This window comes from Thamnophis elegans, chromosome 7, assembly GCF_009769535.1.
Source record: "Thamnophis elegans isolate rThaEle1 chromosome 7, rThaEle1.pri, whole genome shotgun sequence".
NCBI lineage: Eukaryota > Metazoa > Chordata > Lepidosauria > Squamata > Colubridae > Thamnophis > Thamnophis elegans.
The window spans coordinates 30646002-30672461 of record NC_045547.1 but is presented as its reverse complement, the minus strand read 5'-3'; the positions used below and the strand labels follow the sequence as shown (position 1 = coordinate 30672461).

General features: G+C 38.1%; 2 protein-coding genes across 10 annotated transcripts in view; one reads left to right on the top strand and one right to left on the bottom strand.

Annotated features, from left to right (window-relative positions):
* Positions 1 to 757: 757 nt before the first annotated feature.
* On the bottom strand, positions 758 to 21123 carry MAFF (MAF bZIP transcription factor F). Of its 9 annotated transcripts, none has more exons than XM_032221519.1 (4): positions 20938 to 20965; positions 18361 to 18426; positions 6525 to 6596; positions 758 to 3393 (listed from the first exon to the last, which is right to left on the bottom strand). In XM_032221519.1, exons 3-4 carry the CDS (start codon positions 6558 to 6560, stop codon positions 2980 to 2982), a joined length of 450 nt encoding a protein of 149 aa, XP_032077410.1. In that variant the 5' UTR covers positions 6561 to 6596; positions 18361 to 18426; positions 20938 to 20965; the 3' UTR covers positions 758 to 2979. The 9 variants fall into 9 exon arrangements, with proteins under 9 accessions (XP_032077410.1, XP_032077404.1, XP_032077406.1 ...); XM_032221513.1 differs by lacking the exon at positions 20938 to 20965 and adding an exon at positions 19536 to 20909; XM_032221515.1 differs by lacking the exon at positions 20938 to 20965 and adding an exon at positions 19536 to 20909 and having other exon boundaries at positions 18361 to 18407.
* Positions 19193 to 26460, top strand: part of PLA2G6 (phospholipase A2 group VI) — a 35981-nt gene continuing 28713 nt past the window's right edge. The window contains exon 1 of the mRNA XM_032221508.1: positions 19193 to 19273. The gene's annotated coding sequence lies outside the window, so the exon portion shown is untranslated. The remainder of the gene's footprint in view (positions 19274 to 26460) is intronic.

Genomic DNA, 26460 nt, shown 5'->3' with positions numbered 1-26460 from the left:
AGATCTTCAGCACAATCTCTTTCATTTTCACAAGAAAAGAGCACATATCACTTATTTTCAGTTTCTCCATTTTGGAAAAAAAATCTGGCTTTATTTGTAAATTCTACAAAATACAGAGGAGTCTGGCAGGACACACTGTAAGTCAGAAAATAAATAAGTACTTTTTTTCTTGCTCTATAGAAGATAAAATGTGATTTGCATATATAAAATATAAAGTACAGCTCTGTACCAACATCCCGGCCGTGCCACAAGGCAGAACGGCATAAAGAATGTGAAAATAACTTATATTCGTGCAATAAATAAATCACAGAGTAGGAACAAGGAAAAATAGGGTGAACAAGGGTAGAAACGTTAAAGAGGGAATCCCCACTAAGGATCAAAAGGTTGGAGAGGAAGGATGGACAACACTGGTTTGGAAGCTGATTCCATCTTAGGGGTAGAAGTCACGTTAAGCTGCAGGATGGGTAAACCCAACCATATGTCTTTTTAAAAAATGGATCATATTTGCCACTTAAATAAGTCACTGGCACATGCCTGGAAATGATTACCCACAAATACTCACTGGTTCTTATATTAGCAACATATATTTAATGGAAGAAGGTGCTTTCCTAAGTCTTCTAATCTAACCCTTCTCCATGCTTTCTCCAGAATTACTGTATCCATGTCTCCCAGGTGTATAAACCTCCCAGTTTCTTAAGCAATGGAACTGCCAGCGTCTCTTGATATAGATGTGCTATTCTCATATCATCTATGCTTGGTGTAAAATTTCATACTCACTTTAAAATGAGAAGGCAATGGGCTAAAACTGCTTGGCCAAAAAGGCATACAGATAGGCAGTATATCAATAGCTGATTCTACAAGTCCAGTGCTAATGATATTCTGTGTGTACATGCAGGCAGTTTGGTTTAAATGACATATGGGATTCATGACAGCATGGCAGAGAAAGGGAAACAATACACTGTTCATGTGTTTACTAAGTTAGGCTTTTGAATGGTATCAGTTTTCTCCATGTTTGTGTTGTCTGCAATACACATTTCCAGCCAATATGGCAGAATGCATCTGGAAAACCACTGGACGGTATAAAAGCTGCTATAATGAAAAGGGCAAGATTGTGATTGTAAACATTTTAAACAGTGTGGTTTTTACAGTAAATCCTACTAAGTGCATATGAGAATATTATCTTAAAAGAACAAGAGACAAACACAGTGGCATCCAGGAGAACCTAACTCTGCCATTGTGCTAGCTTAGACCAAACTAGGTTTTATTTTCATGATAGAAATTATTTTTGGCTATGATTCAAGCTATTTTCCTGCTCTTGTGAAAAGGCATCCTTCAGATATAAAGAAGAAAAGCGTTTTGAATTTCAGCTGCGACACTTTCCTCAAGAGAAATGCATCTTCCATTTTACATAGCTGAATGGGGCAAAAATTAGGCCACAAAAAAGCACAGAGGAATTATATTCCTCACCAATGTTTTTCAAACTGAAGCCTCCTTTCCTTGTTCTATGTAAGTGACTGGATCTTTCTCAACTTGCTTTTGGGGAGAAAAAAGAAACTGGAAGAGATGTGCTGGGTTACACCGCATCGCTATGATTAGGACTGATTCTGAACCTCTCAGAACCCCACACCCAATTGCCTGTACTGCTTCTTGGGTTGGGCCAACCTTTGTATAGCTTGGTTCTCTTGAACATATAATGTCTTAATCTCTGTAATAGTTGGGTATATTTCTTTCCTGAGTTTCTATTTCTAGTATTTTGCCAATGCAAAAACAGAAAGAAAATACAAAAAGGTCTCTTCATTACATTCTGTTGGTTGCTATTGGTACCCCTCATGGAACTCGTTGTTTTAGACACCTCAGTGTCTTCTCTAGAACTTCACTTGTAATTCTGATGCCCCTTCACTATCCATCAGTCTCACTTGCTTTATCCACCCCTGCCTCATTTAATACACTCCCTCTTTACTTTTCCCACTTCCTTCTCTCTCTCTCTTTCTCCTTCTTTAGAAAACTGCTTCTATTTTGTCCATAAATCTTATAACTTCAGCAAAAGACCACTTCTACAATCAAAAGAGTATTTGGAGCACAGCTGCATCCACACACAGTTGCAGAGAGATTGTCTCTCCAATCACTGCAATGGGCATAATTCCTTTATTTCTTCCTAGGTTGGGTTAGCAGCAACTAGCTCTTTTTTGACCATGTCCCTTTTGTGATCTGTTTTTCCATCACCCTTGCAGTCACCAAGCAATAACACTTTTCTTGACCATTTTTAAATGTCTACTCATCAGAGGCTCAGACTGATTCTTGTAAAACAACAATTTCATGGTGAAGCAATCGAGAGGCTCTGAATTAAACAGTAGGTAAATGGGAACTATGGTTTACAACAAAAAGCAGACAGGGTTATACATGAATACCTAGACTTGTGTCTGAACAACGCATCAAGAAACTGGGAAATTGATATCCTCTGATAACATCTGGATTATTATAATCACTAGGTTTTAGACATTAAAAGGAGACTTCAATCTTGGCATCCCCTTTTTTTCTCCCATCAGGTAGAAGCTATCTGCCTTTCTCTATAATTGCTGTCAAAACTTCTCTGAAGCAGCATTTCCAACTAAGATCTCATCTTCAAACCTCTCTGTTTTACATTTAATCAGTCGCAAGGTATGAAGCAGCAGAGAAGAAAACCTAACAAATATAAAATGGAAAAGAAAAATAACTGGCCACTGTAATCCAATTCACAAATAACTGACAGCTAAAATTACACACAAGTTGGGCACCACTTTCCCACAATCTTCCAATGAAGGCAAGGACTAAGGACAAAGTTCAACATTTAGCCATTTGGTCTTCAAGTCAACTGTGTCTCCTCCAGTGGCTGGAACAAAAGTGGGAGAAGGAAAGAGCCAGTGCAGCTACAGCTGCTTTAGGTAAGAGCTGTGCAGAGGCATGGCAACAGGACTTAGTTCATGGCTCGGCTTGTAGGCACTAGGAGTAGGTGGCCTGGTTGGAACCAGATTTGACAATGGTGATAACGCTGGCAGTTGCCACCTTTGCAGCAGTGCCATGAGCAGTGACTGTGCGGGCAAAGCCCTGCAGCGCTTCATACTTGCCACGCAGGGCGTCCAGCTCAAGGCGCATGGCAGCATTCTCACGCGCTAGCTTATCAACTTCCCTTTCTAGCTCTGTCTTTTGCTTCTGCAGCTCCTCCTTTTGACACACCCGCTTTACTCGGCAGCTAGCCGCATAGCCACGATTCTTCAGAGTGCGCCGACGTTGCTTCAATCTGGCTACTTCCTCCTTGGACAGGCCTCTCAGATGATGGTTAAGTTCCCGCACTGACAATCCCATAAGCTCCTCATCTGAAAGATGTGGTGTGTTCTCACCCATCTCCCGTTTGATCTGTTTAAGAAAAGGATCAAGTAGTTGAGAATCAGATGTACAAGTACGGGAAAAACGGGAAAAACAACAACAACAACAACAACTGGAAAGAAAAATGGGAGTCTAGAAGAATAAAACAACAACAGGGTAATAGTTTGTAGCAAAGTATGTAGCCATTGCTATTTATATATACTTGTATATATTTTCTGCAATGTTCTTTGGATTAGGCTTTTCCCCCTCCTACACTGTAATAATTATATTAAAAATTCCTCATAATAAAATTAATTGATTTTATTATAAGATTTTGAGATTTGAAAACTTGACTAAGATCTTTAAATCATTTAGCCAGAAATTGATGGCAATGAACTCAATGGAATTTACTTCTCAGTAGAGGAGTTGTGTACATAAATCAGTGTCAACTGAATCAATAAAAGTTACCCATCAACTAAATAAGTAGGATCAAAGTATGACTAGCTCAGTCTGGATTTATTCCCATCACTTTATTTCTTTAAAGACTTCTTTAATCTTTCATTTTATCAGTGTTATTATTTCACAGCAGCAGAAATTACAACCAAATATAAAATTTTGTATTTCTTTTATGCAATTCCCCCATAACTTCATTGTTTTAACCCTTTGATCCAGTGCATCAATACAGAAACTGCTTTCTATATAAATTTCATTTTTTCCCTCTTATAAAACATTTTTGAAAGATGGAATGTTCTTTGGATTCAGAGGAAAAAATCTAGAGGAGCAACGCAAACATATCTAGTATTGGATCTCAAGTAGCTCTTTGGGAAAGAAGTGCCACAATCCAGATATCATTGTGGAAGATACTCCATTTCTGGGATTAATAAATCTGATTCAGAGGGCATTCAAAAAGTAGGATCCAGGATGCAACTCTTAAAATTGGTTTGATACAATCCTTTATATCTGGGATCATAGACCATTTACAGTGCAATCCTATGTAGGACTGTGTAGAAACAGAAGAAAAATTCTGTTTCCAAACTCTCAATGGAGAAAGTAACTACATACTGTATATGAGACGTTAGCTTTTGAGGACATCGAGATTATCATATAACCCTGACTAAGCATTGCTCAATGTTGGTGTAAGACACATGTGATATTTTCCTGCTGCAGTTCAGATGCTACTGGTTGCATTCCAGGTTAATTTCCAAACACTTCTTATGAATAGAATTTGCAATTTATCTGCCTTGAGGTGTTTCTAAGCAAAAGTTAGTGAATCAACACTTTATTGTCCTGACTGTTCCATCTTATAGGAACACAGCTGGAATACCCATTCCTATTCAAATTGTTTTGGAGCAATAAATAACTAGAAGAAAGTGGCCATTTGGCCGAATAAACTAACCTAGTTTGAGTTTCCACACTTAGACTACATATTGTTTGAAACTATTTTATTTAATCAGTTGACAATTTCTAATTGTCTAATTGTTCTAATTCTAATTCTAATTCTAGTCTCAGGAAAACGAAGTCATGTAAACAATAGCTCAGTGTTCCTTTGCAGATCATGCATTGCTACTAGAAACAAAGTTATAACTGAATATTGTCATTATGATATTATCATAATTTCCTAATAAAAGACCTGCTTAGTTGCAGGTCTTTTAACAAAATTCACCAGCTTCCGGACAATAATTGTTGGCTCCCTAAAAAATCTTGGGGTGAGCACACCCCTGGATGTTTCCTACAAAATCTGTTCTAAATTAATGTGTGGGGTTTCCTCTTCTAGAACAGTGAAGCAGATAAATGCAGTTCCCAAAATTACTGCCCTGGATTTTTGTTTTAAAAAACGTACTGCTAGAGGCTGACAATGAAGAATGCATTTCTTCACTCAAATATAAAGGAGGGGCTGGCTTCCCTTGGCAATTTCTGTGACTTCTCTGCAGGACACACCTCCACTAGTCCTTACTTTACCTGCATACAATAATGGGTTGCCTCTGTCCTCCAGGTTTGTGTTTAAAGAGCTGTGGTGGCGCAGTGGTTAGAATGCAGTACTGCAGGTTAAGTCACTGCTCACTCCAGGAATTCAATTCCGACCGGCTCAAGGTTGATTCAACCTTCCATCCTTCCGAGGTCAGTAAAATGAGGACCCAAATTGTTGTGGGCAATATACTGACTCCTGAAACCGCTTAGAGAGGGCTGTAAAGCACCTGAGGCGGTATAAAAGTCTAAGTGCTATTGCTATTAAACAAACAATGTGTCAATCTTAAAAATGGGCAGGCAATAGTTTCAATTTTTTGTTGTTTCCTTTCTTGGATACAAGCAGGGAAAATACTTATATGGAGAAGCAAGTGCCGTTCTTCAAATATTTCTGAGAAAATTAAAAGGGGCCCAGCTTGCCAAAATTTGTTTGTGTATGCGTATGTATGGTAAGAATTTATAGTTCACATTAACAAAGCCACATCAGTGCAATAACTCTCAGAGAGGAAAATTACATTAGGAAAGACAGAGAACATCCTTCCCTTTTTGGCTCAACGCTGCTAGACCCATTTGCAAATATGCGTCCATATGTGCTTCAGCAACTGTGTGGATTACAGACTGGCTATTCTTTAAAAAGAAGTCCTGTATCAGCTTATTTAAAATAATTTAATTCCATACAAATTTCCACCCACATGTTCACCATTTCTGAAAAGAGGGTGAGGCCAAAAGAGAAAGTGAACAACAACACAAGCAGGAAGGAAAAAATGGAGAAATGGAGGGAAGAGAGAACAAGGAAGCAAGGGCACAAAGAAGAGGGAAAGTAAAAGGTGGGGCTAGAATAATTGCAAAGAAGATCAAAGGAATGGAGATGTACACAAATTGTGCACAAATTCTGTAGAGCAAGGATCCCCAACTTTAAGACTTAGGACTTCCAACTCCCAAAACCCTGGGAGTTGAAATCCACAAGTCTTAATGTCACCAGGTTTGAGGACTTCTGCTATAGAGTTTGTAAGGTTTACTTTTCTTCCAATAAGAACTCTGGATGTTGTTGGGTTTTTTTTAATGCCAGATAATAATTACTGATTTAAGTCATGATGATCAATCTGTTATAGCAGAATACCAGAGTTTTATGGAAAGGACATGAAATCTCTCGGAGACCCTCCAGCTTTCAAAAAATTGCAGAGAAATGTGTTTTTTCCAAACGGCTATGTGCTTACCTTTAGGGCTTTGGTTGACAAGCTGTCACCTGACATTTTCTTGGGTACTCCTGACAGTCCCCCAGAAACAGCCTGTAATTGAAGAGATAGAGGGGGGGGGGGATAGAAAGATCTGTGATTGCTATTTATTTTTAAAGATTGTTGTTATTTAAAGCTTGTCCAGAGATTGTGTCTTTCACAGAATTTCTCTTCTTTTTCATCTGTCTTCCAGTCTCATTTTCTTACTATCCATCCTGCCCAGCTGGCTTTTTAAAATAAAAATAAAAATCCTGGAGTCACAGTTCCTTACTTCAGCAGGAGCAATAGAGATCCCAAAGTCTAAATGATTCTGTGCTTTTTGTTTTGTTTTAATAAATATATTTTTTAATGCTGTTAATTTCCTCCAAAGCAGAGTTTTTCAAATGTGGCAACTTTAAGACGTGTGGATGTCACCTCCCAGAATTCTAAGCCCCAAATGATTTTTTTTTTGCACAGAACATCTACCTAGCCACCCAAGCAAAATATGAGGTATCTCCAGTACATCCTCTCCTCCACTGTATAGTGACTCTATAATGGACATGCTCTGCAGTTGCCGGAAACACAGAAGGGCAAACATTTCCTGAGGAGAAGGAAACTGAACAGTGGAGAGCCAGCTGACGGGTGTGTCTCTGAAATGGCAGGGCCTGAAAGGAGACACGAGGGAGGGAATAAGAGCAATATATTTTGGTCTTTGGCAGAACAAGAACTTCAGTCCACTGGGGGAGGGGGGGCTGAGAGTGACTAATAAGCCAAACCCTTACATCCCAAAAGGCAGATGTACTGTATGTCAACCGTCACTACTAAGAATTATGCATTAGAACAGTGTTTGGAAAACATCATTGGAGAGCTGTGTCTGCAGTCAGATACATCTATACAATCTGTGGATCTACTAAAATTTTAACCTATGTTAAAATACTGAAGTTTGCAGATGATACAACAGTGGTTGGTCTCATTTGAGATAACAATGAATCTGCATACAGAATCTTGAACTAAATACACTCAAAACTGTAGAAATGGTGGTAGATTTTAAGAGAAACCCTCCTATACTACCTCCTCTTACAATACTAGACAACACAGTATCAACAGTAGAGACATTCAAGTTCTATTGTATCTCAAGACTTAAAATGGACACCTAACATCAAAAATGTCATCAAAAAAGTACAACAAAGAATGTTCTTTCTGTGCCAACGCAGAAAGCTTAAATTGCCCAAAGAGCTGCTGATTCTGTTCTACAGAGGAATTACTGAATCTGTCATCTGCTGCTTATAACTGTCTGGTTTGGCTCCACAACCCAACAAGACAGACACAAACGGATAATTAGAACTGCAGAAAAAACAATTGCTACCAACCTGCCTTCCATTGAGTACCTGAACATTGCACGAGTCAAAAAGAGAGCTGTGAAAATAATTAGACCCCTCACATCCTAGACATAAATTGTTTCAACTTCTACCCTCCAAACGACACTATAGGGCACTGCACACCAGAACAATTAGACACAAGGACAGTTTTTTCCCAAATGCCATCACTCTGCTAAACAACTAATCCCCACAATACTGTCAAATTATGTACTAAGACTGTATATCTATTCTTCTTCTCTTCCTTCCTAGTACCTATCTCTTTCCACTTACGACTATAACCATGTTGCTTGTATCTTTAAATGTTATATTGTTTTATTTGTTTCCTAGTATAATTTGATTGCTTATTAGTAACCTAAGACTATCACTAAGTGTGGCATCTGTATTCTTGATGAATGTATTCTATTTTATTTTTCTTTATGTACACTGAGCGCAGTGGTGGGTTCCGGATGGTACTCTACGCATGGAGCGGGCATCCTAGATGGGCACGCATGCACATGCCACTGCCCTGCGACACCCACTTGCTCGGCAGAGGTCATGCAGGCGCCACACGCTGTGTGTACATGCGCAATGGGCCAGTCGCATTATAAACAGCCATGGAATGCAGGCGGGTGGGCCAAACGAGCCACTGTACTGGTACCATGGCCACTGCTCCTGGCTGCTACCGGTAAGCCGTACCGGGCCATACCGCCCAGAATCCACCACTGCACCAAAGGCAAATTCCTTGTGTGTCCAATCACATGTGACCAATAAAGAATTCTATTCTATTCTATTCATCAGCTGTTTTCAAAAATTGAGATTATCCTCAGTTTATCTCCTTTTGGGGAAGCCCTTATTTTTACACTGCCATATTTGTGATTAAAAACGGATTCTTATATAGTAAGGCCAATGGCAGCAGCTGATATCTTGGAAAATTATGCCTCCCTCCCCGACCTACCACCCTGAAAATACCTGGTGGCTGGATCTAGTTGCTCTTTTCATTTTGCACAACAGTACTTGAGGACAGCAAGCCATCTCAAATAATAGTCTTTTAATTAAGTCCTGGAATTCAAGATATGACACAACATACAATGCATATAACAGGTTATACCAGAGGACCTGTGTCCCAGGATGGTCCAGCAACAATCTACAGATACATTAATGTTTAGATGGAGACCATCCAAAGCAACTTAAATAGCAGTATTGTATAAAATTGAGGACAAATATATAGAATTTTCCATTCTTTCCTACCATCCTTTCTCTTATTTTCTTTAATGATCCTGGCATTTTTCTGATAGCTCATCAATGAAGGGAGCGTCTTGCTGACATTTGCCTTTTTTGTCATTCTTCTTTGGAAAACTGACCTCCAATACAACTGTGCTATGTAGAGCTTTTGGCAGCTAGCAGTCACAACATTGTATTTTATTCTTGGAAGCCTTCTGGAAACAGTATGTGAAGCTCAGATTAAGGCGTTTATACTTTACTAAATTATCATTTCACTTCAGTTGCAAGAGTTGAAAAATGTGGTTCTACAGATGTCCCTGAATTGCGGTTTTCAGCATTCTTCAGAACTGCCCCTGACATCCCTGGGAATTGTAGTTCAGCAACAGAGGACAGCAAGGAACTTCCATTGTTCTAATACATAGTTTCTTAAACTTAGCAACTTTAAGATGTGTGAACTACAACTTTACAAAATGTATGTATTGGTACCTAGTGGCATCATATGATAATAAGTTTGCTCAAATGCATAGGTATGTTTTAAGGATTATGCCCTCATGTCGCTCAGCTCTTAAGAATATGGATAACACCAATGAATGTTTACTTTGTAATAGTATAATTTCACGCAAGTGGTTCTAGTGCTGTCAAATTCTTTGAAGTAACCAATCCAGAAGTGTTGTATTAAAGCTCACCTCTATGCTATGGGAAATGTAATCTAGTAGTCAGAAGGCTAAATTTCAGTTTGCATAAACTATTTATATATGGGATCTGAAGATACCAAATGTAAAGCCCAGCGTATTAGTGTGCAAAGATCAGACTGAGCTGATATATCTGGTGAGCTCTTGATGATTTTGTTGTTCCAGCCTAATTCTTCCAAGATTTGAAGTGAGGTTTAATGTGAGAGATATATTGAGTGGGAGCTGCCCAGAGTTGGTTATCAGATGAATGGCTATATAAATATTTTAAATAAATAGATAGATATTTATATCTATTTATATCTAGAAATAGATATCCAAATAGATAAATATTTTGAACGTTTATCTACTCCTCCAGAATCTCAATTCTTTCACACAAATGAAAATTCAATTGTCACTAAAATGTTTAACATTTACTTTCAGATATTGATGTGATATTTATTCTCAGTCTAGGTTTTGAGGATGTGAATGTAAATGGAAAAGTACAGAATAAGTAAGAGCAGCCTTAGGTAACGCTGAAAATGTTTAAGGGAGATTTAGGTTTTTTTTTAATCTCTCGGAAAGTACAAACATTTGATATCTCAACCTCAATCTCTGAAGTCAGGATTTCTAAACTTCTCACTTCACCTCACAAGCTTTCTGCAGTACCAGGGATAATATTTGAAGCATTAAGATCATATGTATATTTTTCAATCATCTGCAGGGATTTCCTAGAATTAGGTTATCAACACTTATTTCAGAGTAACGCCTAGTGTTCATGGTTCACAACATGAGAGATGGCCACAGAACATGAGCACATCAAGGAAGGATTGTGCTTTCTTTGAAAGACATTCAAAATTTAAATAGTATTTTTTTTATTTTATCTTCTGGTCAAAATTAAGTTTTTTTAAGTGCCATTAGTCATTTGGCTACAAATCTAAATAGTTATTGCTGAGATCACATTCATACGCATATCTCATTGGGAAGCTTAATTTTTTTCTCTGGCAGTAACTATTATATACAACAATCCTTCAGCAATCTTAAAGGCTGATATTTATTATGGGATGAGGGTTAGTTACTTAATAGATTTAGATGGTTGCCCCACTGGAAATAATGAATATTCCTTTGCCCCTCTCCTTCAGAGAAAGAGTTTATGACTGCTGAGCAAATAATGTTCTTGTATTCTTAATAAAATTACCTTGGTTGAAATACAAGTGACTTAATTGAATGTTATGTCTTTAATTTTAAAATATCTTATAATTCCCCTGCTTGCAAAGCAATACTAGGAATGATAGATTATGATAGAAACAAATATCTAACTTCATTAAAACATGCTTTAAGAATATAATCACCTTTTTCATCTCTAGAAAAACATGGTTTAATTAACAATAGTTAATTAAGCAAGACCTTGCAGAAGACCTATTTTCAAATCTAGTCCAAAGAATTTTTCTTCTTCTTTCCCATAGACTCAAATGTCTTACAGCTGAATATACTAATTTACTGGAATCTGTACTGTATATCGGATATTAATACAATTGAGAGAGTCCAGAGGTATTTCACAAGAAGAGTACGCCACTCCTTTACTTACAACAAAATACACTATGGCACCAGGCTTGAAATTTTGGGCTTGGACAACCTAGAACTATGCCACCTATGATCTGACCTAAGCATAGTACTCAAAATTATCTGCTACAATGTCCTACCTGTCAATGACTACTTCAGCTTCAACCACAATAACACACGAGCACATAATAGATACAAACTCAAGGTAAACTGCTCCAAACTTGATTGCAGAAAATACGACTTCAGCAATAGAGTGGTCAATGCCTGGAATTCTCTGTCTGACTCCATTGTTACTTCCTCAAACCCCTTAAACTGTCTACTGTGGACTTCACCCCATTTCTAAGAGGTCTGTAAAGGGGCGTACATAAGCGCACAAGTATGCTTACCATCCCTGTCCTACTGTCCCCATTTATTTGTACTCATTTCATGTGCTCATGTCCATGTTTATACTTATACCTGTCAACTTTTACATATTTGACAAACTAAATAATTAAATAAATAATTTGTTTACTCTTAGTTTACTACAACCAAGGGATAAGGTATCCTACATCTAGTCTTGAATCAATTCAATTTTATATACTTATATAATTTCTCAGCCTTCTCATACCATCAGGATAGGATGGGCTATTCCTTTCTGAAGCCTTGTGTTTCTAAAGCCCCTTGGTCCATGGTCATTGTAAATCAGTAGAAACAGAAATGCGTTACCATCTCTACTGTGCCTTTTGTCATTACTGGAAGTGGAATTCAGGTTCTGAAGTATTCAGGCAGATATACAGATCTTTGTTATCCCAAAATCTTGTGGAACTGAGAAGACATATTGCAAGAAATAATAACAGGTTGGGTAAAGACATTGATGAGAAAGAGGGTTGCTACAGAAACATGGATGACTTAAAAGTTACATGAATGACACTGAAGAGATTCCAAGGTTTGTACAGTCTGGAGCAGCAAGTGATGCAAAGCACGCATTGGACTATAATAACGACAGCATTTTTGAAAGTCATCAAGCTTTCATCCTTTGCTTATCCTCAAAGCAAATTTGCATCACATCATCTCAAGTGAAGATTCTCTTGAAGTAAAGTCAGCTAGTCCAGGATAAGGTGCTTGCCATAACCCATCAATGCAAAGTTAAATTCCAGTGTGTAATCTATATGAAGTAATGATGTTTTCTCAACGTTGATTCAAAACATTTGGGAAACAAATACTCCTTACTCGTGAGACAGTCTCATCACCCAAAGATGCAAAGGCAAAACTAAATATGCATCGAGAACAGCTATTCTCCTAAGAGCTAACTAACTGGGAATCAAGACGTTGAGGTTTACAGTATAAACCCACCAGCTGGAAAATCTGGTGCTTGTAGTACATTATTTCTGGAAAATAGTACAATGGAATGCCAGTCTCTTTAAGTGTCAACCTAAAGAAATGTGTAACTATCCAATTCCTGATAGGAGCACTAATCCAAAGTTTTCCTAAGTCTCTTTACTTTTTAATTGTCTTAGTAAGACTGGAACTAGTTTACAGTTTAGACAAGGTCGCTGGTTGTTTAAATAATGCTGAACAAATCATAATTAGCTAGAACCCAATAAACGATAAAACAAGGTTTAACAAATCATAAGGCCTGACCTAGTAAAATCAAGACTAAAAAATCATTAAGGTTCACTTTTCTGACGCTTCAGTTTTTAAATACATGGTTTTTAAGCACTTTAACATAGAATAATAGTGAAACAAACACACCAATGGGGGTAGGAAGGGGAAATAATGCCAATAATATAGTAACATCTTTAATCTAGAGACAGCAGACTGATTTATTAGAATTATCCAAATAGTTCAAAGCAAGGTCCTTGTATATTCAAACATTAGAAGATGCTAAGAATTGTCTTCACCAAATCCATTCTGTCCATTTTCTGTACAATGAAAACTTGCTACAGCTCTGTTTCATTCTTTGTCATTCCTATATGCTTTAAGTCAGCACTTGTAGCTCTGTATGCCATTTCTATGGATGGAGACACAGAACAAATTTCGCAGAGTGCAAAATTCTTGCTGTTGGGAGGAGTTCCTTGTAGATTTCTCTCACCATTCTAAACTTTTAATTTTTTTAAGAGAATAACTGAGTTGGAAGGGACCATGCAGGTCTTCAGTAAAATGCTCTGCTCAAGTAGGAGACCCTGTAACATTCCAGACAAGTGGCTGTCCAGTCTCTTCTTAAAAGCCTCCCATAATGGAGCACCCACAACTTCTGAAGGCAAGCCATTCCACTGGTTAATTGTTCTCACTTTTAGGAAATTTCTCCTTAGTTCTAGATTGCTTCTCTCCTTGATTAGTTTCCACCCATTGTTTCTTGCCTTGCCTTTGGAAAATAGATTGATCCCCTCTTTTTCTGGCAGCCCCTCAAATATTGGAACACTGCTATCATGTCACCCCAGGCCTTGTTTTCACTAGATTAGATAAATCCAATCCCTGCAACCATTCTTCGTATGTTTTAACCTCCACCCTTGTAATCATCTTTGTTACTCTTTTCTGCACTCTTTCCAGAGTCTCTGCATCTTTTTAGTAATATGGTGACCAAAACTGGATGCAGTATTCCAAGTGTGGTCTTACTAAAGCCTTAGTACAGAATGCAGCCGCGCGAGTGATCGTGGGTGCACCTCGGTTCACCCACGTAACACCTATCCTCCGCGAGCTGCACTGGCTGCCTATCGGTCTTTGGATACGCTTCAAGGCGCTAGTCGTCACTTATAAAGCCCTTCATGGTATTGGACCTGGGTACTTGAGAGACCGCCTGCTGCCAATTACCTCCAATAGACCGATTAGATCCCACAGATTAGGCCTCCTCTGAATTCCATCCGCCGGCCAATGCCAACTGGCGACCACCCGGAGGAGAGCCTTCTCTGTGGCTGCTCCAACCCTCTGGAACGAGCTCCCCGTGGAGATTCGAACCCTCACCACCCTCCAGGCCTTCCGCAAAGCCCTTAAAACCTGGCTGTTCCGACAGGCCTGGGGCTAAAGAGCTTTTGCCCCCCCTCAAATGGTATGGTTGTTGTGTGCTTTTAAATTGTGTATTGTTCCGTTCGTCTTTTTTATTCTTTATTTGTACCCCTTCCCTTGACTTGGATTGTGAGCCGCCCTGAGTCCCCTTCGGGGAAAAGAGCGGCATATAAATGAAATAAATTCAACAATTCAATTCAAGTGGTACTAATACTTCATGTGGTTTTGATTTTATCCCTCCGTTGATGCAACATAGCCTTGTATTGGCTTTTTTGGTTGCTGCTGCTCACTGCTGTATATAATAACTAATGGTATATAATATAATGACTATATACTCCCACAAAGAAAGTAGGTTGGAATATATATTCTCCAAATATATTTCTGTTGAATGCTGTTAGAAATTTCTGTGCAGAATCAGGGCAGAATGGAGATGCCGAGTACATTTCTGTATGTTTATAAAATTAAATAATGTAGTAAACTCTTTCAAAATGGACAGCTCAAATACAATAAAGGGAGTGTAGTGTGGGCAAAACTAATTCTTCTTTCGGTACACACACATTCTTACCCTTTTGTGACCCTTTTCAATATATTTTAAAAGGAAGTTCACTGAGTGCTGCAAACTATTATATGTGGAGGAGGGTAGCAACTTGTCCCAGACATCACTAATTGCATCAGAGGGAATGTCCAATAAGTCTCCATGATACTTGTGTAACTGCATTCCATGAAGCAAATGGAACTTGTTTGCTAGATAAGGGAAATAGTGGACCTCTCACAACCCATTGCTTAAGAACCAAATACTAAGAACTTTTGCCTCTGTCCTGGTACACCGTATAACTCCTATAAACAAATCCGCAAATAAAAATAGTATTCCCATTCTGAATATGATTCCCTGGGCCTGACACAGTTCCTCCTGGAGTGTTCTAGCATAATGTTGAAAGACGTTTGCAATTTCCCTGTTCAATTTTCAGAGGATAGAGTAAAGCAAAGACACTCCCTCCTGATTCAAAAGTATAAGATCAATATTTGGATAATCTATTTGCTAGCATAATTCATCATAACTCTATCAATATATAGTATAGCAGCTGTTTGCACAGTATCTGGTTTTTATGAATTTGGCATCCAGCGTCTAAGAAGTTTATTATTTTGCTAGTGTACAGAACTATTGCAAAACTAACAGATTTTCCCCTAAATAGTATGTTAACTTTTCTGATGCCAAGATGTGCATTTGGATGTGCATACACATCTGTATTCAATGGACTTCTCATATAGGGTATCAAATATCCAAGACAACATAGAAACAGCAAAGAAACAGACATATATCTTTTTTTTGAAAATAGCGAACCTGTCTTCAAACACGTTCACTATTTTCAAAACACAGATGCATGCACAATTTTTAATATTTTGGTTCAGCTCATCTATTTAACTGATTCCAAATTCATAGCCCTTATAGTTCAACAATTCTTAGATATGACAAAAATGGACAGAGGAACAATTATTCCATTTTCAGTACCAAATTTTACACAGATATCCGCTGTAAGAAATCCCTGTGTGTAGAGTCTGGTAATTGTTTCTTCTATTCTGCTATTGATACACATATAGCTTGGAAGTATGGGAATTGAGCTAACATATCTATTGCAATATCTAAAACTCTGATAAACTGAAAGGGGAAAAAAACCCAAGAATCATGATTGGGAATAGTATATATATCCCGTCATAAAATGCCCTCCAGGAATTTCAGAATTAACCCAGAGTCAAGTCAACAACACAGAATTGTTTAGAGGAGGAAAAAAATATCTATACATTCTAAAACAAATTTGCCTTGATGGAATTCTGATTGTAATGGAATGAATATCCTTAAATGCACACTTAGCAAATTTCACTCAGAAATTTTCTTCCACCAAGATCAAAGGGATTTATTCCTGAGGAAATATACCTAAGCCCAAGCTGTGTATTTAGTATCCATACTCTGATTTATTATTCAATAAAAATGACCCTTCAGCACAACATGTGGAGCAATTTTCAACATAAAGCCCAAGAAAACCTATTAGCATTCAAGTGTCCATATATGGTGTGCATTTTCAGCACCAATGCAGATTTGCTTTTAGATTTTTTTTAAAAATGTTTCATTATTTTACTTGTGAGCCACAAACAGTACTGTGCAAATGAGTGGTCAATAAAAATGACATATAGAATATGCACATAATCTGTAAAATATTTTCAACACGTATTGGCACTAAGTTTGTTCTCTCCCCACCCATCTCTTCCCTTCCTTGATCAAATTATGATAAAGAAAGCAAAATGTGAAATGATCCTATCAGTATGCTATAGATATAGTTATTCAGTATGTTTTTCATTCTAGAGATTTGTAGTCATGCAAACAGGTAACCTGTGGTAACTTTAAGTGCCCTTAAAATACACTCCAGGCAGAACTGTTTGCTCATCATAACAGGCATTACATGCCACAAAATTTAATCACAGATGACTTTGATTAGAAGCTTCCCATTGTAAAAGAAAGCTTCCCAAGAGTTGCCGCTATACAAAAATTATCAAGAAACCCAAACATGGGATCTGATACAATAATTATATGAAATATTCAGCAAGAAACTTTAGCTAGTAAGCATATTCACAGTGGCTTTTTTTTTACAGTCCTCCCTCTGTTCACCTCTTCAACATATGTTTCCAATTTCATGTGACAATCAAATTATAAACATCTGCCTACTTGGGTATCCTTTAACCAGAATGGCATCTTTGAGATTGCTGCAAATTCTAATTACAGTAAAGGGATTCAGTATGGGGGCTTTTTTAGAATCTGTAGGCATAACAAGGAAGCCTCGTTTCCAGAACTGCCTTAATACATTGTGTAAACCCAGCCACTATGGTTATAAATCACAGTTACAACATAGTATACTCCCACCCCAGCCGGTTACATTTTATTTTGTAAGATGTGGTCAAATGAACCGTGTCTTAGCATGATTTGTCCACTCTTTCAATAAAAGGAGATTCACAGGTTTATGTAACAGCCTTCTCTAATCACTGTAGTCCAGTATCAGACTATAATTTTCAAAATTTCTCACCAGAAGGGTTAAGATAACTACAAAGAATGAGAATTGGGAAAGCTGTCTGAATATCCAACACTACATAGAAATGATCATATGAAACACCATATCAAAGGTAGCTTTAATTCATTTCAGCTCTCAAGCTCTTTCCACAGATTCTCTGGTTAAAAAAAAAACACTTTCCAGTTCATTCTTTAAATAAAACAAAGGAACCTTCAATTATAGGAACTACTCAGTTTTGCTATAATCCCAAAGTCTACCAAACACAATCCGGTGTAAAGAGACTTCCCTGTAAATTAAGACATCCCCATTCCTGGCAATTATATCATCTACAAGCAAAACTCAAAGATCTTCTCTGCAAAAACTCTTAATTATCCCCAACCTTCTTTCACTCTGTGCCTGCTATATAATTTGGATAGGAAGAATGGATTTAATTGTGTTACTAAAAATCTGCACCAATGTACTTGTAAGTACAGCATCTACATTCTGGTCCTCAGTGTGGTGTCATAGAGGAAGATAACAGCCTTGAAAACAAGCTAACAAAAGTTGCAGGTTTGCATATTTTTAACTTGCCTGCTAAAAAAGCAACCTACATTACCAGACAGGTTTCAAAAAAGGAGTAGCTTCCTCCTCTGAATTAAACCTGGAAGTGGAAACTACATACCTGTTAGTAAGTTAATAACCTTGGTTAAAATGTTTTTGCTCAGGAAAAAGGCTGTTCTAGTTATGCTAGTTACCGAAAGGAGAATCTCCCTCCCTCACCCCCCCCCCCACCCTTCTGCTTACTTACTTGCACAGAACTGCAGGTTGACTCTGGCAAATAGACAAGTAGCTAAATACTGGATGGTTACTTATATAGATAATGGGAGCCAGAAATCTGCACTTTTAACTACTGCTTTTCTTGATCTAGTCTTTCAGGTAGAAGCCTATAGATATATATTCAGATTTAACCCTAAATGCAGACTGTTTATGGTTATAAAAGCCAAGTTACCTGGGAATTATGAAAGATACGATTGTATACATCTGGTAGGCGCCAACCTGGGGAGAGTTAATGCATCTTCAAAAAAAGATAGACACACAAGGTGTTACTAAATATAGGCTTAATCAGAGCAATAATTAAAGGATGGAGCACATCACCAGTACACGTTCCTTAGAATCTATAAACAAATATCAGCTGTAGTTTATAAAAGGAATGTGTATGTCATTATGGGAACTGTGAAATCTAACTGTACTCTGAAACAATATATCTTGAGGAACATACATTTTCAAAAATGTGATACTATGCAGACACACATTTTAGAATCCTTAAAAGTTAAAAAAAATGAAAGTTCCCTTTCAATTTTTTTTTCTATGCACTTTTACAGAAGAGAAAGCTTACAAATACATGGGCTAGAAATTGTTTGTTGAGTCTATAAATTGGAAAAAGTGGAATTAATGCAAAACTACATTATTACAGTAGTTCCTTTTTGTTTCTTAGGCTACATTAATTTAAACTAGGACAGAAAATAATTGCAATTGTACTTATTTTGGCTTATAAAGTTTTTGTTTTACTCACAAGTGAAGGCAACTTTGAGATCAGATCAAATCCTTTTGCTAAATAAACATTTGAGAAACATTTTGACTTGGTTTTCTTCTTTTGTTTTACCATCTGCAATATTTTCTTCTTTCTCTTTAATGGTTAACTACAAACCACCTGCCCCACAGATTAAATATAAACTTTCAAGAGAACTGGCAAACCAGAACTTTTGCAGACCACAGAAGCAGAGTTATTAAACAAAACATCCAAAGAATTAAATAGCTTAATAATCACTTAATTGTGGTTACAGCAGCATGAGTAGCATTAAATACAAGATGCAACTCTATCAGCCTGTCCTCAATGATATTCCAATCAACATCTAGCAGAGGTAGGTATCTTTTCAAGAAAAAAACAGTTTCTTCTCTATTCTGCAGATCTTTAGATATGTCTGTGACTACACTGGCTGAGGATGAGAGGTCTATAGCCAAATGTATTTTGGGGATACTGGATTGGAAAAGTATACCAAGAGGCTACAAAGCTCCAGGGGAAAAAGAGGCTGGCCATCTTTATATAAAACAAGAATATCAAACACTTTATCCAAAATGCATGGTCTTTTGTGAATTAATAACTATAGACTGAAATCATACTACCTGTTGATGCCAATCCTTGACTGAGCGCTTCTTAGGTTAGCAATACCAACCTCGGGTAACCCAAGTTCTCCTCAGCTGCATTTCCATACCTGTGCTCCACTCTCCCGGAGAAATCCACCTGCTCCTATTCTGGTTGCTTTTACAGTACTCCTCCTTTTGACTTTGCTTTCAAAAGATGGCTGTTCTACTTCTGCTTTCTCAACCCCCCCCCCCCCGTCTCTCTTTGATCTTTTTTCAACTTTGTCATTTACATTGGTGACTTAGAAAAACAACAACAATGAAAAGAATTATAAACCCCAAACAATCCCGATATCCTATTAATCCCAAACGGAAAACGAAGTGGGATTGTGCATTTGTTTATTCATCTAAATGAGGCGCACCAAAGAGGAAATAACCCCAAATTAAAATTGAAGACATCCCTCTAGATGTGCGCAAAAAACAACAACAACAAAGGCCCTCGTGATCTTTAAGGAGTTTAACAGGACGGGGTTGGGGGATTAATTAGGACCCCCTGTGCACGGAAGCAATCCCAGGATCTTCCAATAGGGGAAAAAAAATCGAAAGTCCCAAGTTCAGGCCAAGTTTTCTTTAGGTTTTTTTAAAATGCTGATGCAGGTTATCTGCACGGTTGGCTCCCCAAACTCCCAAGTCACCCTTCGTTTGCTCTTCACTTTCCCTGCGTCATCAGGCGTTCAGCACCATTCTGGAGGTTCAGCCTATTTCGCCGGGAACTCCCGAATCCACCTGAATATTCCTCCGAAGCCGATATACACCATCATTAAAACCCAACCATTGCCAACTCGTGTATTGGCGGGATAGGAAGGGAAGAGAAGGGAAAGGGCGGATTTAGACCAATCCACATGATTTTCCAATGGAATCCATACCCCACCCCGCACATCGGAACTCGCCTGGGTGCCAAACGGCTTCTTACATGTGACCGAGGCCTCAGCACGTGCAAACACAGGGCTAATAATGTAACGAGCAACTCCTATTTATTAAGCGATTTCCTGTTCTCTTATAACTGCCTCGCAACTGTGAAACCGAGGCAAGTCAACACAACACGACACAGTTTCTTAAAAAAACAAAAAACAAAACGCCTTGCTCCAAATCCGGATTCCTTCTACGGATTCTTTCTTCGGAACAGAGCTACACGCTGTACATCAGCGAAATTGAAACCTCTCCCGAGGAACAACTATGACTGTCTAGCTCTGTAGAAAATCAACACCAGACAGCCCCTCCTCACCGCACGGAAACAATCCACAATGAACCACCCTGCCACGGATTTCTCCATCGCTTTCACCTCTCTGCGTCTGACATTCAAACGCCTCACTATGGCACAGTGCAAGCCGCCATCCGTCCCTGGCCGTCTGTAAACTAGATTAGAAGCGAAATAGTCACTTACTGCCTGCCAAAGCGTCCTTTTGTTTGCCGTTTTCCTCTTTATGCAATCGGAGGGGGCCGCGTTTTCGTGACAATTAAGCTTTCGAATCGCCTTGTTTATTTCCCCAAATGAAGTTGTTGTTTTCCCGAAGCGAAGGGCTGAGCTGGGCGCTGCGCTGCGATCTGCTGAGTTGTAATATGAGTTTCCTGGAATTACTCACTCACAGGATTCTTTTCATTCATAAAAACACAGTCATACAATGACATCATTCTTTCCCCTCCCTCCCCATCTTGGTGAAGGGCACAGACTGAAGAATGGTGAAAGGAAGCTGCCATCTTGGTACTGGGCATTTATTTTTAAAGGGACCATACCTAATGCTTTGCAGTTGGTAGCTAGCCTTCAGAATCAAGGCTTTGATACAAATAGATGTTATTTCTGAGCAAAAATAAAGCACTGAAGAATGAATAGATAAAAATAACCTAACCTAAGCTACTACCAAAATTATATACATTTTGTTTAGATCGAAAGGTGTCAATTTACATGATCACTAATTAGCCCTACATCCACTTCAGAGCAAGGAACCTACCACATAGCATACAAAGCCTTTCAGAAGATTGATGCTTGCTGGAACTATGCAGTTCAGGTAACATGTCTAATGTAACCCAGGGGTGAAATTCAGCAAGTTCTGACAGGTTCTGGAGAACCGGTAGCGGAAATTTTGAGTAGTTTGGAGAACTGGCAAATACCACCTTTGGCTGGCCCCAGAGTGGGGTGGGAATGGAGATTTTGCAATATCTTCCTCCTGCTATGCCCACCAAGCCACGGCCACAGAACCGGTAGTAAATTTTTTTGAATTTCACCACTGATGTAACCTCATGCCTTCATCATTTTTAATGTTAAGCTTTCCAAAACCATTATTTTGGCAGGAAAAAAAATGCTATTGGCCATCCTCACTTCTTTCAGCGATGGGCATGTTCATAAGTAGTGCCATAATTTATTTTTCCATTTAATTCTTGACTTACGGCTACATTTGGGATCAGAATTTCCATTGCTAAGCAACGTAGTTATAACCTGAAGCATGTGACTGCATCATTTAGTGACAGCAATTTTGGCACTCCTTGATGCTGTTATTAAGAGAACGCAACCGGTCATTAGCTGAGGATCCACCCCAAGCTTCAGTTAAGAACTACCTCCACCTCCCCCCACCTATCTCACCCACCCCACCGGCATTTCTGTTCTTTTGGCTCCCTTGCACCCTGCCTTGCAGGAAGGCAAGCAGTCCCAGAACCACTTGGTTCTAGTGTTGCTTATCATGTCCTACACACACACACAAAAAGCAGCACTAGAACCACAGTGCAGTGCACAGCCTCATTCCTAAAAGGACTTCCTGCAAAGTCTCATGAACAGTTTGTGAGGCTTTGCAGGTACACTTCCAACACAAACTGCAGAATGCACACTGTGCCTTGATTCACTTAACTGTCTTGTTTAACAATGAAAATTCTGATTCCAATTGTGGTCTTGGTTAAGGACTCCTTGTATTTATTTAACATTTGCTAGAAGCACTATCACTGTCCTGAGAAAGCAAGAAAATCAATTTCCAGATCCCTGGGAGGCCTGGAGTAAATGACTGGTGTGAACTGAAAGAAACAATACCAGATGTATGAAACCTAATGCACTTGAAAGTAAACTAGAAAAAGCCAAAGAGTAAGATGAGAATGTTACGTGAATTCTGAAATTCACTGTACATAAAAAAAACTACAGAATTTCTTCATCACATTAATAATGAGATCTGAAACAGAATCTCTAAAATTATTTGAAACGTTTTAAATTCTTGTTAGAAAGATACAACCATTTGAATGGATTTGCATAGATGAATTCAAAATTACGAATTTAAAGGGAAATAGACCTTAGACTTTGTATAAATACGCCTAAGACTACCCTGTTAAATACTCTGTGGAGTTGAAATTACAATAATGATAGTGAAAGACAACACACACAATGCCAATGAAAAATCCTTTAGATTAAGGTCACATCTGCACAATGCAATTTGCATATCATGACCATCTGGAATATAGCAATAGCAGTAGACTTATATACCGCTTCATAGGGCTTTCAGCCCTCTCTAAGCGGTTTACAGAGAGTCAGCATATTGCCCCCAACAATCCGGGTCCTCATTTTACCCACCTCGGAAGGATGGAAGGCTGAGTCAACCCTGAGCCGGTGAGATTTGAACCGCTGAACTGCTGATCTAGCAGTAGCCTGCAGTGCTGCATTTAACCACTGCGCCACCTCGGCTCTAAGTCTACTGCTAAGTCTACTGCTATTGGAAAAGAAGTTTTACTGGCTTCCCTGAATTCTGTTCACACTTCCATGAATAGAGGCTATTGCCCTTCAGTCTTCAAGAACAATTTGTTATATGCTTTTTGCTGATCTAACTATTCACAGTTAAAGAGGCCATGTAAGCAGCAGCAAAAAAAAAAAAAACCAACCAAAAAAAAACCGTGGGGAAGAATGCATAATAAAGAATACATATTTTTAATTAAAAATACATGTCAGCGTGATGCAGTGTGTAACAGCATTGAACTAGGGCTGGGAAACTCCACTTTCACTCTCAGTCATGAAAACTTACTAAGTTCATCATCAGTTCAAGTACTTGCACGTCAGTTGTTAGTACAAAATAAAAACAGATTCCAGGTGCATCCACAGGAGTTGAAGTGCTTTGAAAGCTCAAGGAAGAAAGGTGGAATGTATAACATAATCCAATAAATATATTTTAAAAATCACCTCTAATATTCACACAAGCCCAGAATCTACATTTAATAACAAACTAATCTAGTAAGTAACTAAATAAACATAACACATCCAATTACTACTATTTAAATAGCAATATAGTATCTCTGACTACAACAGAGAAAGCTGTAATGAAGTGAACTTTGTATCAGTTAATCTGTGTATGTCCAGGAGCTGTTGTTGTGCCATGCTGTTCAATGCAATGAAATGTCCTGGTTTTCTTTAAATGAGATTTGAATTCAGGACTCCTAGAAGGCGGAGAGTTGTCCTCTGAGGCACATCAAAGTCTTTTGGTGAAGTAGGGTATCTGAGCATTCTTAACAAGAAGTCTCCTACTTAAAGATGAAGACGTCATGTCTATAGTTCATAGCTTCATGATGGCTTAAAGATGAAGAGGACATAGTAGAGCCAAACTGCTAAAGGCTTTAAAGGTCAAAATCACTACACTGAACTGTACCCATCACCCTAGAGAAAATATAACCCCAAAGTATTGCTGTAATGAAGTATTGTGATCCTACAGCAGCAAAAGACTGGACCGATGTCAGAATAAGTGTCAAATAATAAGCTTCAAATGCCTTGCTTCAGAACAGATATTTCTACAGTATGAAATGGAAGATCTTTAGTTATCATTAATTAATTAATTATAATTGAATAATGTAATTTTATTATAATATATCTGAATAATTATAATCAATTAATCTTGGTATAACCAATACCCTATTGGGTCACCATTTCAGAGATATAGAATTTCCTTCCCTAAACAGAGACATGGAATGACCAAGGATAGGCGAAGAAGAAGAAGAAGAAGAAGAAGAAGAAGAAGAAGAAGAAGAAGAAGAAGAAGAAGAAGAAGAAGAAGAAGAAGAGGAAGAAGAAGAAGAAGAGGAGGAGGAGGAGGAGGGAGCAGGAATGATTTCCTGCTAGCTTCCCTTCTTGGGAATTCTGCAGGGAGCATCAGAAATCTTCCCTTTGTAGCAGACAGCTAAGTGGCTGCTGGTGGGTGGGGGAAGGTGCAAGACTTGCTGGGAAACGGTTATAGAACCCTGACTGACTGCAACAGCAGCCAGTAGCATTGAAGAAGCCACAATTTCCCCAAATTTCATTTTCTCGGGAATGATGGGTCCCAGAATTTAGACCCTTTCTGTACATTAATCCATTTGAGATAATCTTATTTCAACAGTTGCCCTCTGGTGCACTATTTCACCCAGTTAAAGGTCGTGATGAGAATGCTAGTGGCATACAGATAGGTTGGATTTGTACTACTACTAAATTCCAAAACATATCAGATTGCAATGTTGGAATTTCATCTTTTAAAGCAGGTTATGGGAAACTGCTTCAATAATAACATGTTTTCAGAATGAATGGGCTGTTTTCCAAAGCACTGCAATTTACTTCTATTGCTTCCTCTGAAAATGTTTGACTACGTCAAGGCTTGGCACTTGGATAGATCTGTTTGAGTCTACCTTTTCTAGTGTTGGAGTACAGTACATCTGTACTGTACTGCCCATCATGCAATGCTTTACATTTTTCTTAAAGTGGTTTGTTGTCTTTCACAGCCTCAGAAACAACATCCAATGTCAAAAAGCAGGAATAGGAATATTGTGTAGGTAAACATCTAATATTCCAAATTTGCACCCAGACCTGCCTCACCTCTAGACATGGCTAGGAAAATGTTGCTATTTAACCTCAACCAACAGGTTCCATTTCTTCATACCAAACCAAACAATGCTCCCCCCCCCCAAACGCTGAGCTTCATTCTTACATAACAGCAACATAAAGTTAAAGATAGGAATATGTGCAAGTAAACTCTAGCTTTTTTTGAAGGATGAAGGCAAGGTTATAACCCTTTAGCTGTATGTAAAAAGCTGGAGATGCTGCAATTTTCATAACTAACAATAGTCACTAAAATGAGTAAGAATCACACCATATGTAATTATGCAATACAGTATCATTCATGTGTAGGAAATTCATCTTTTATCACACTGATTAACAGAACAAACTAAGGCTATCTAAATAGTGCCCATTGGTACTAAACTGAATGAAATGATATTAAATATATACTGCATGATTTTAAAAATAGTTTGTTGATTACATATAGACATCACTATAAGTAATATTTACACATACACATATATTATATATCACAATGGTTGGGTGCACAACACAACACAAACCATTTTATATTATAATATGCTGTGTGAACCCAAGTTAAATCTTTAACACTGTTGCTGGATTAATGTTTATGTAACATATTCAAAATTGCAGAATTTAAACACTATCATTGATAATCACAGTATAAGGATATAAAGACATCTCTGCTAAATTGGTGACAAAGTTCTACCTATTTGTCTACCTACTACAGTAGACAACCAATTCCTGTGGGAAGTACATTCTCTTGTTCAACAACTTTAACAATTGGAACTGGGTTTACAAAACATTCCACTCTGAAAGGTGATTGGATATTTTATCATGAGACCCCCACCAACCTAATCAATTCAAAAAACTATGACTCCATTATCATATGTATTGTAAAACATAACCTTTGATTTTGGAAATATGTAGACACAATTGATAACCTTATCCTCAATAAATATGAGGTTCGTACCAATATTAATATCAATTCCAAACTTTCATTGGATATTTTTGCAATGTTCAATTGCAGCTGCAGCTATTCATGAGTTAATATAATGTAATGAGACCGTTTACAAACATTTTACTTCTCCTCCAATATACCAGTTTAATGATGCAGAGAAG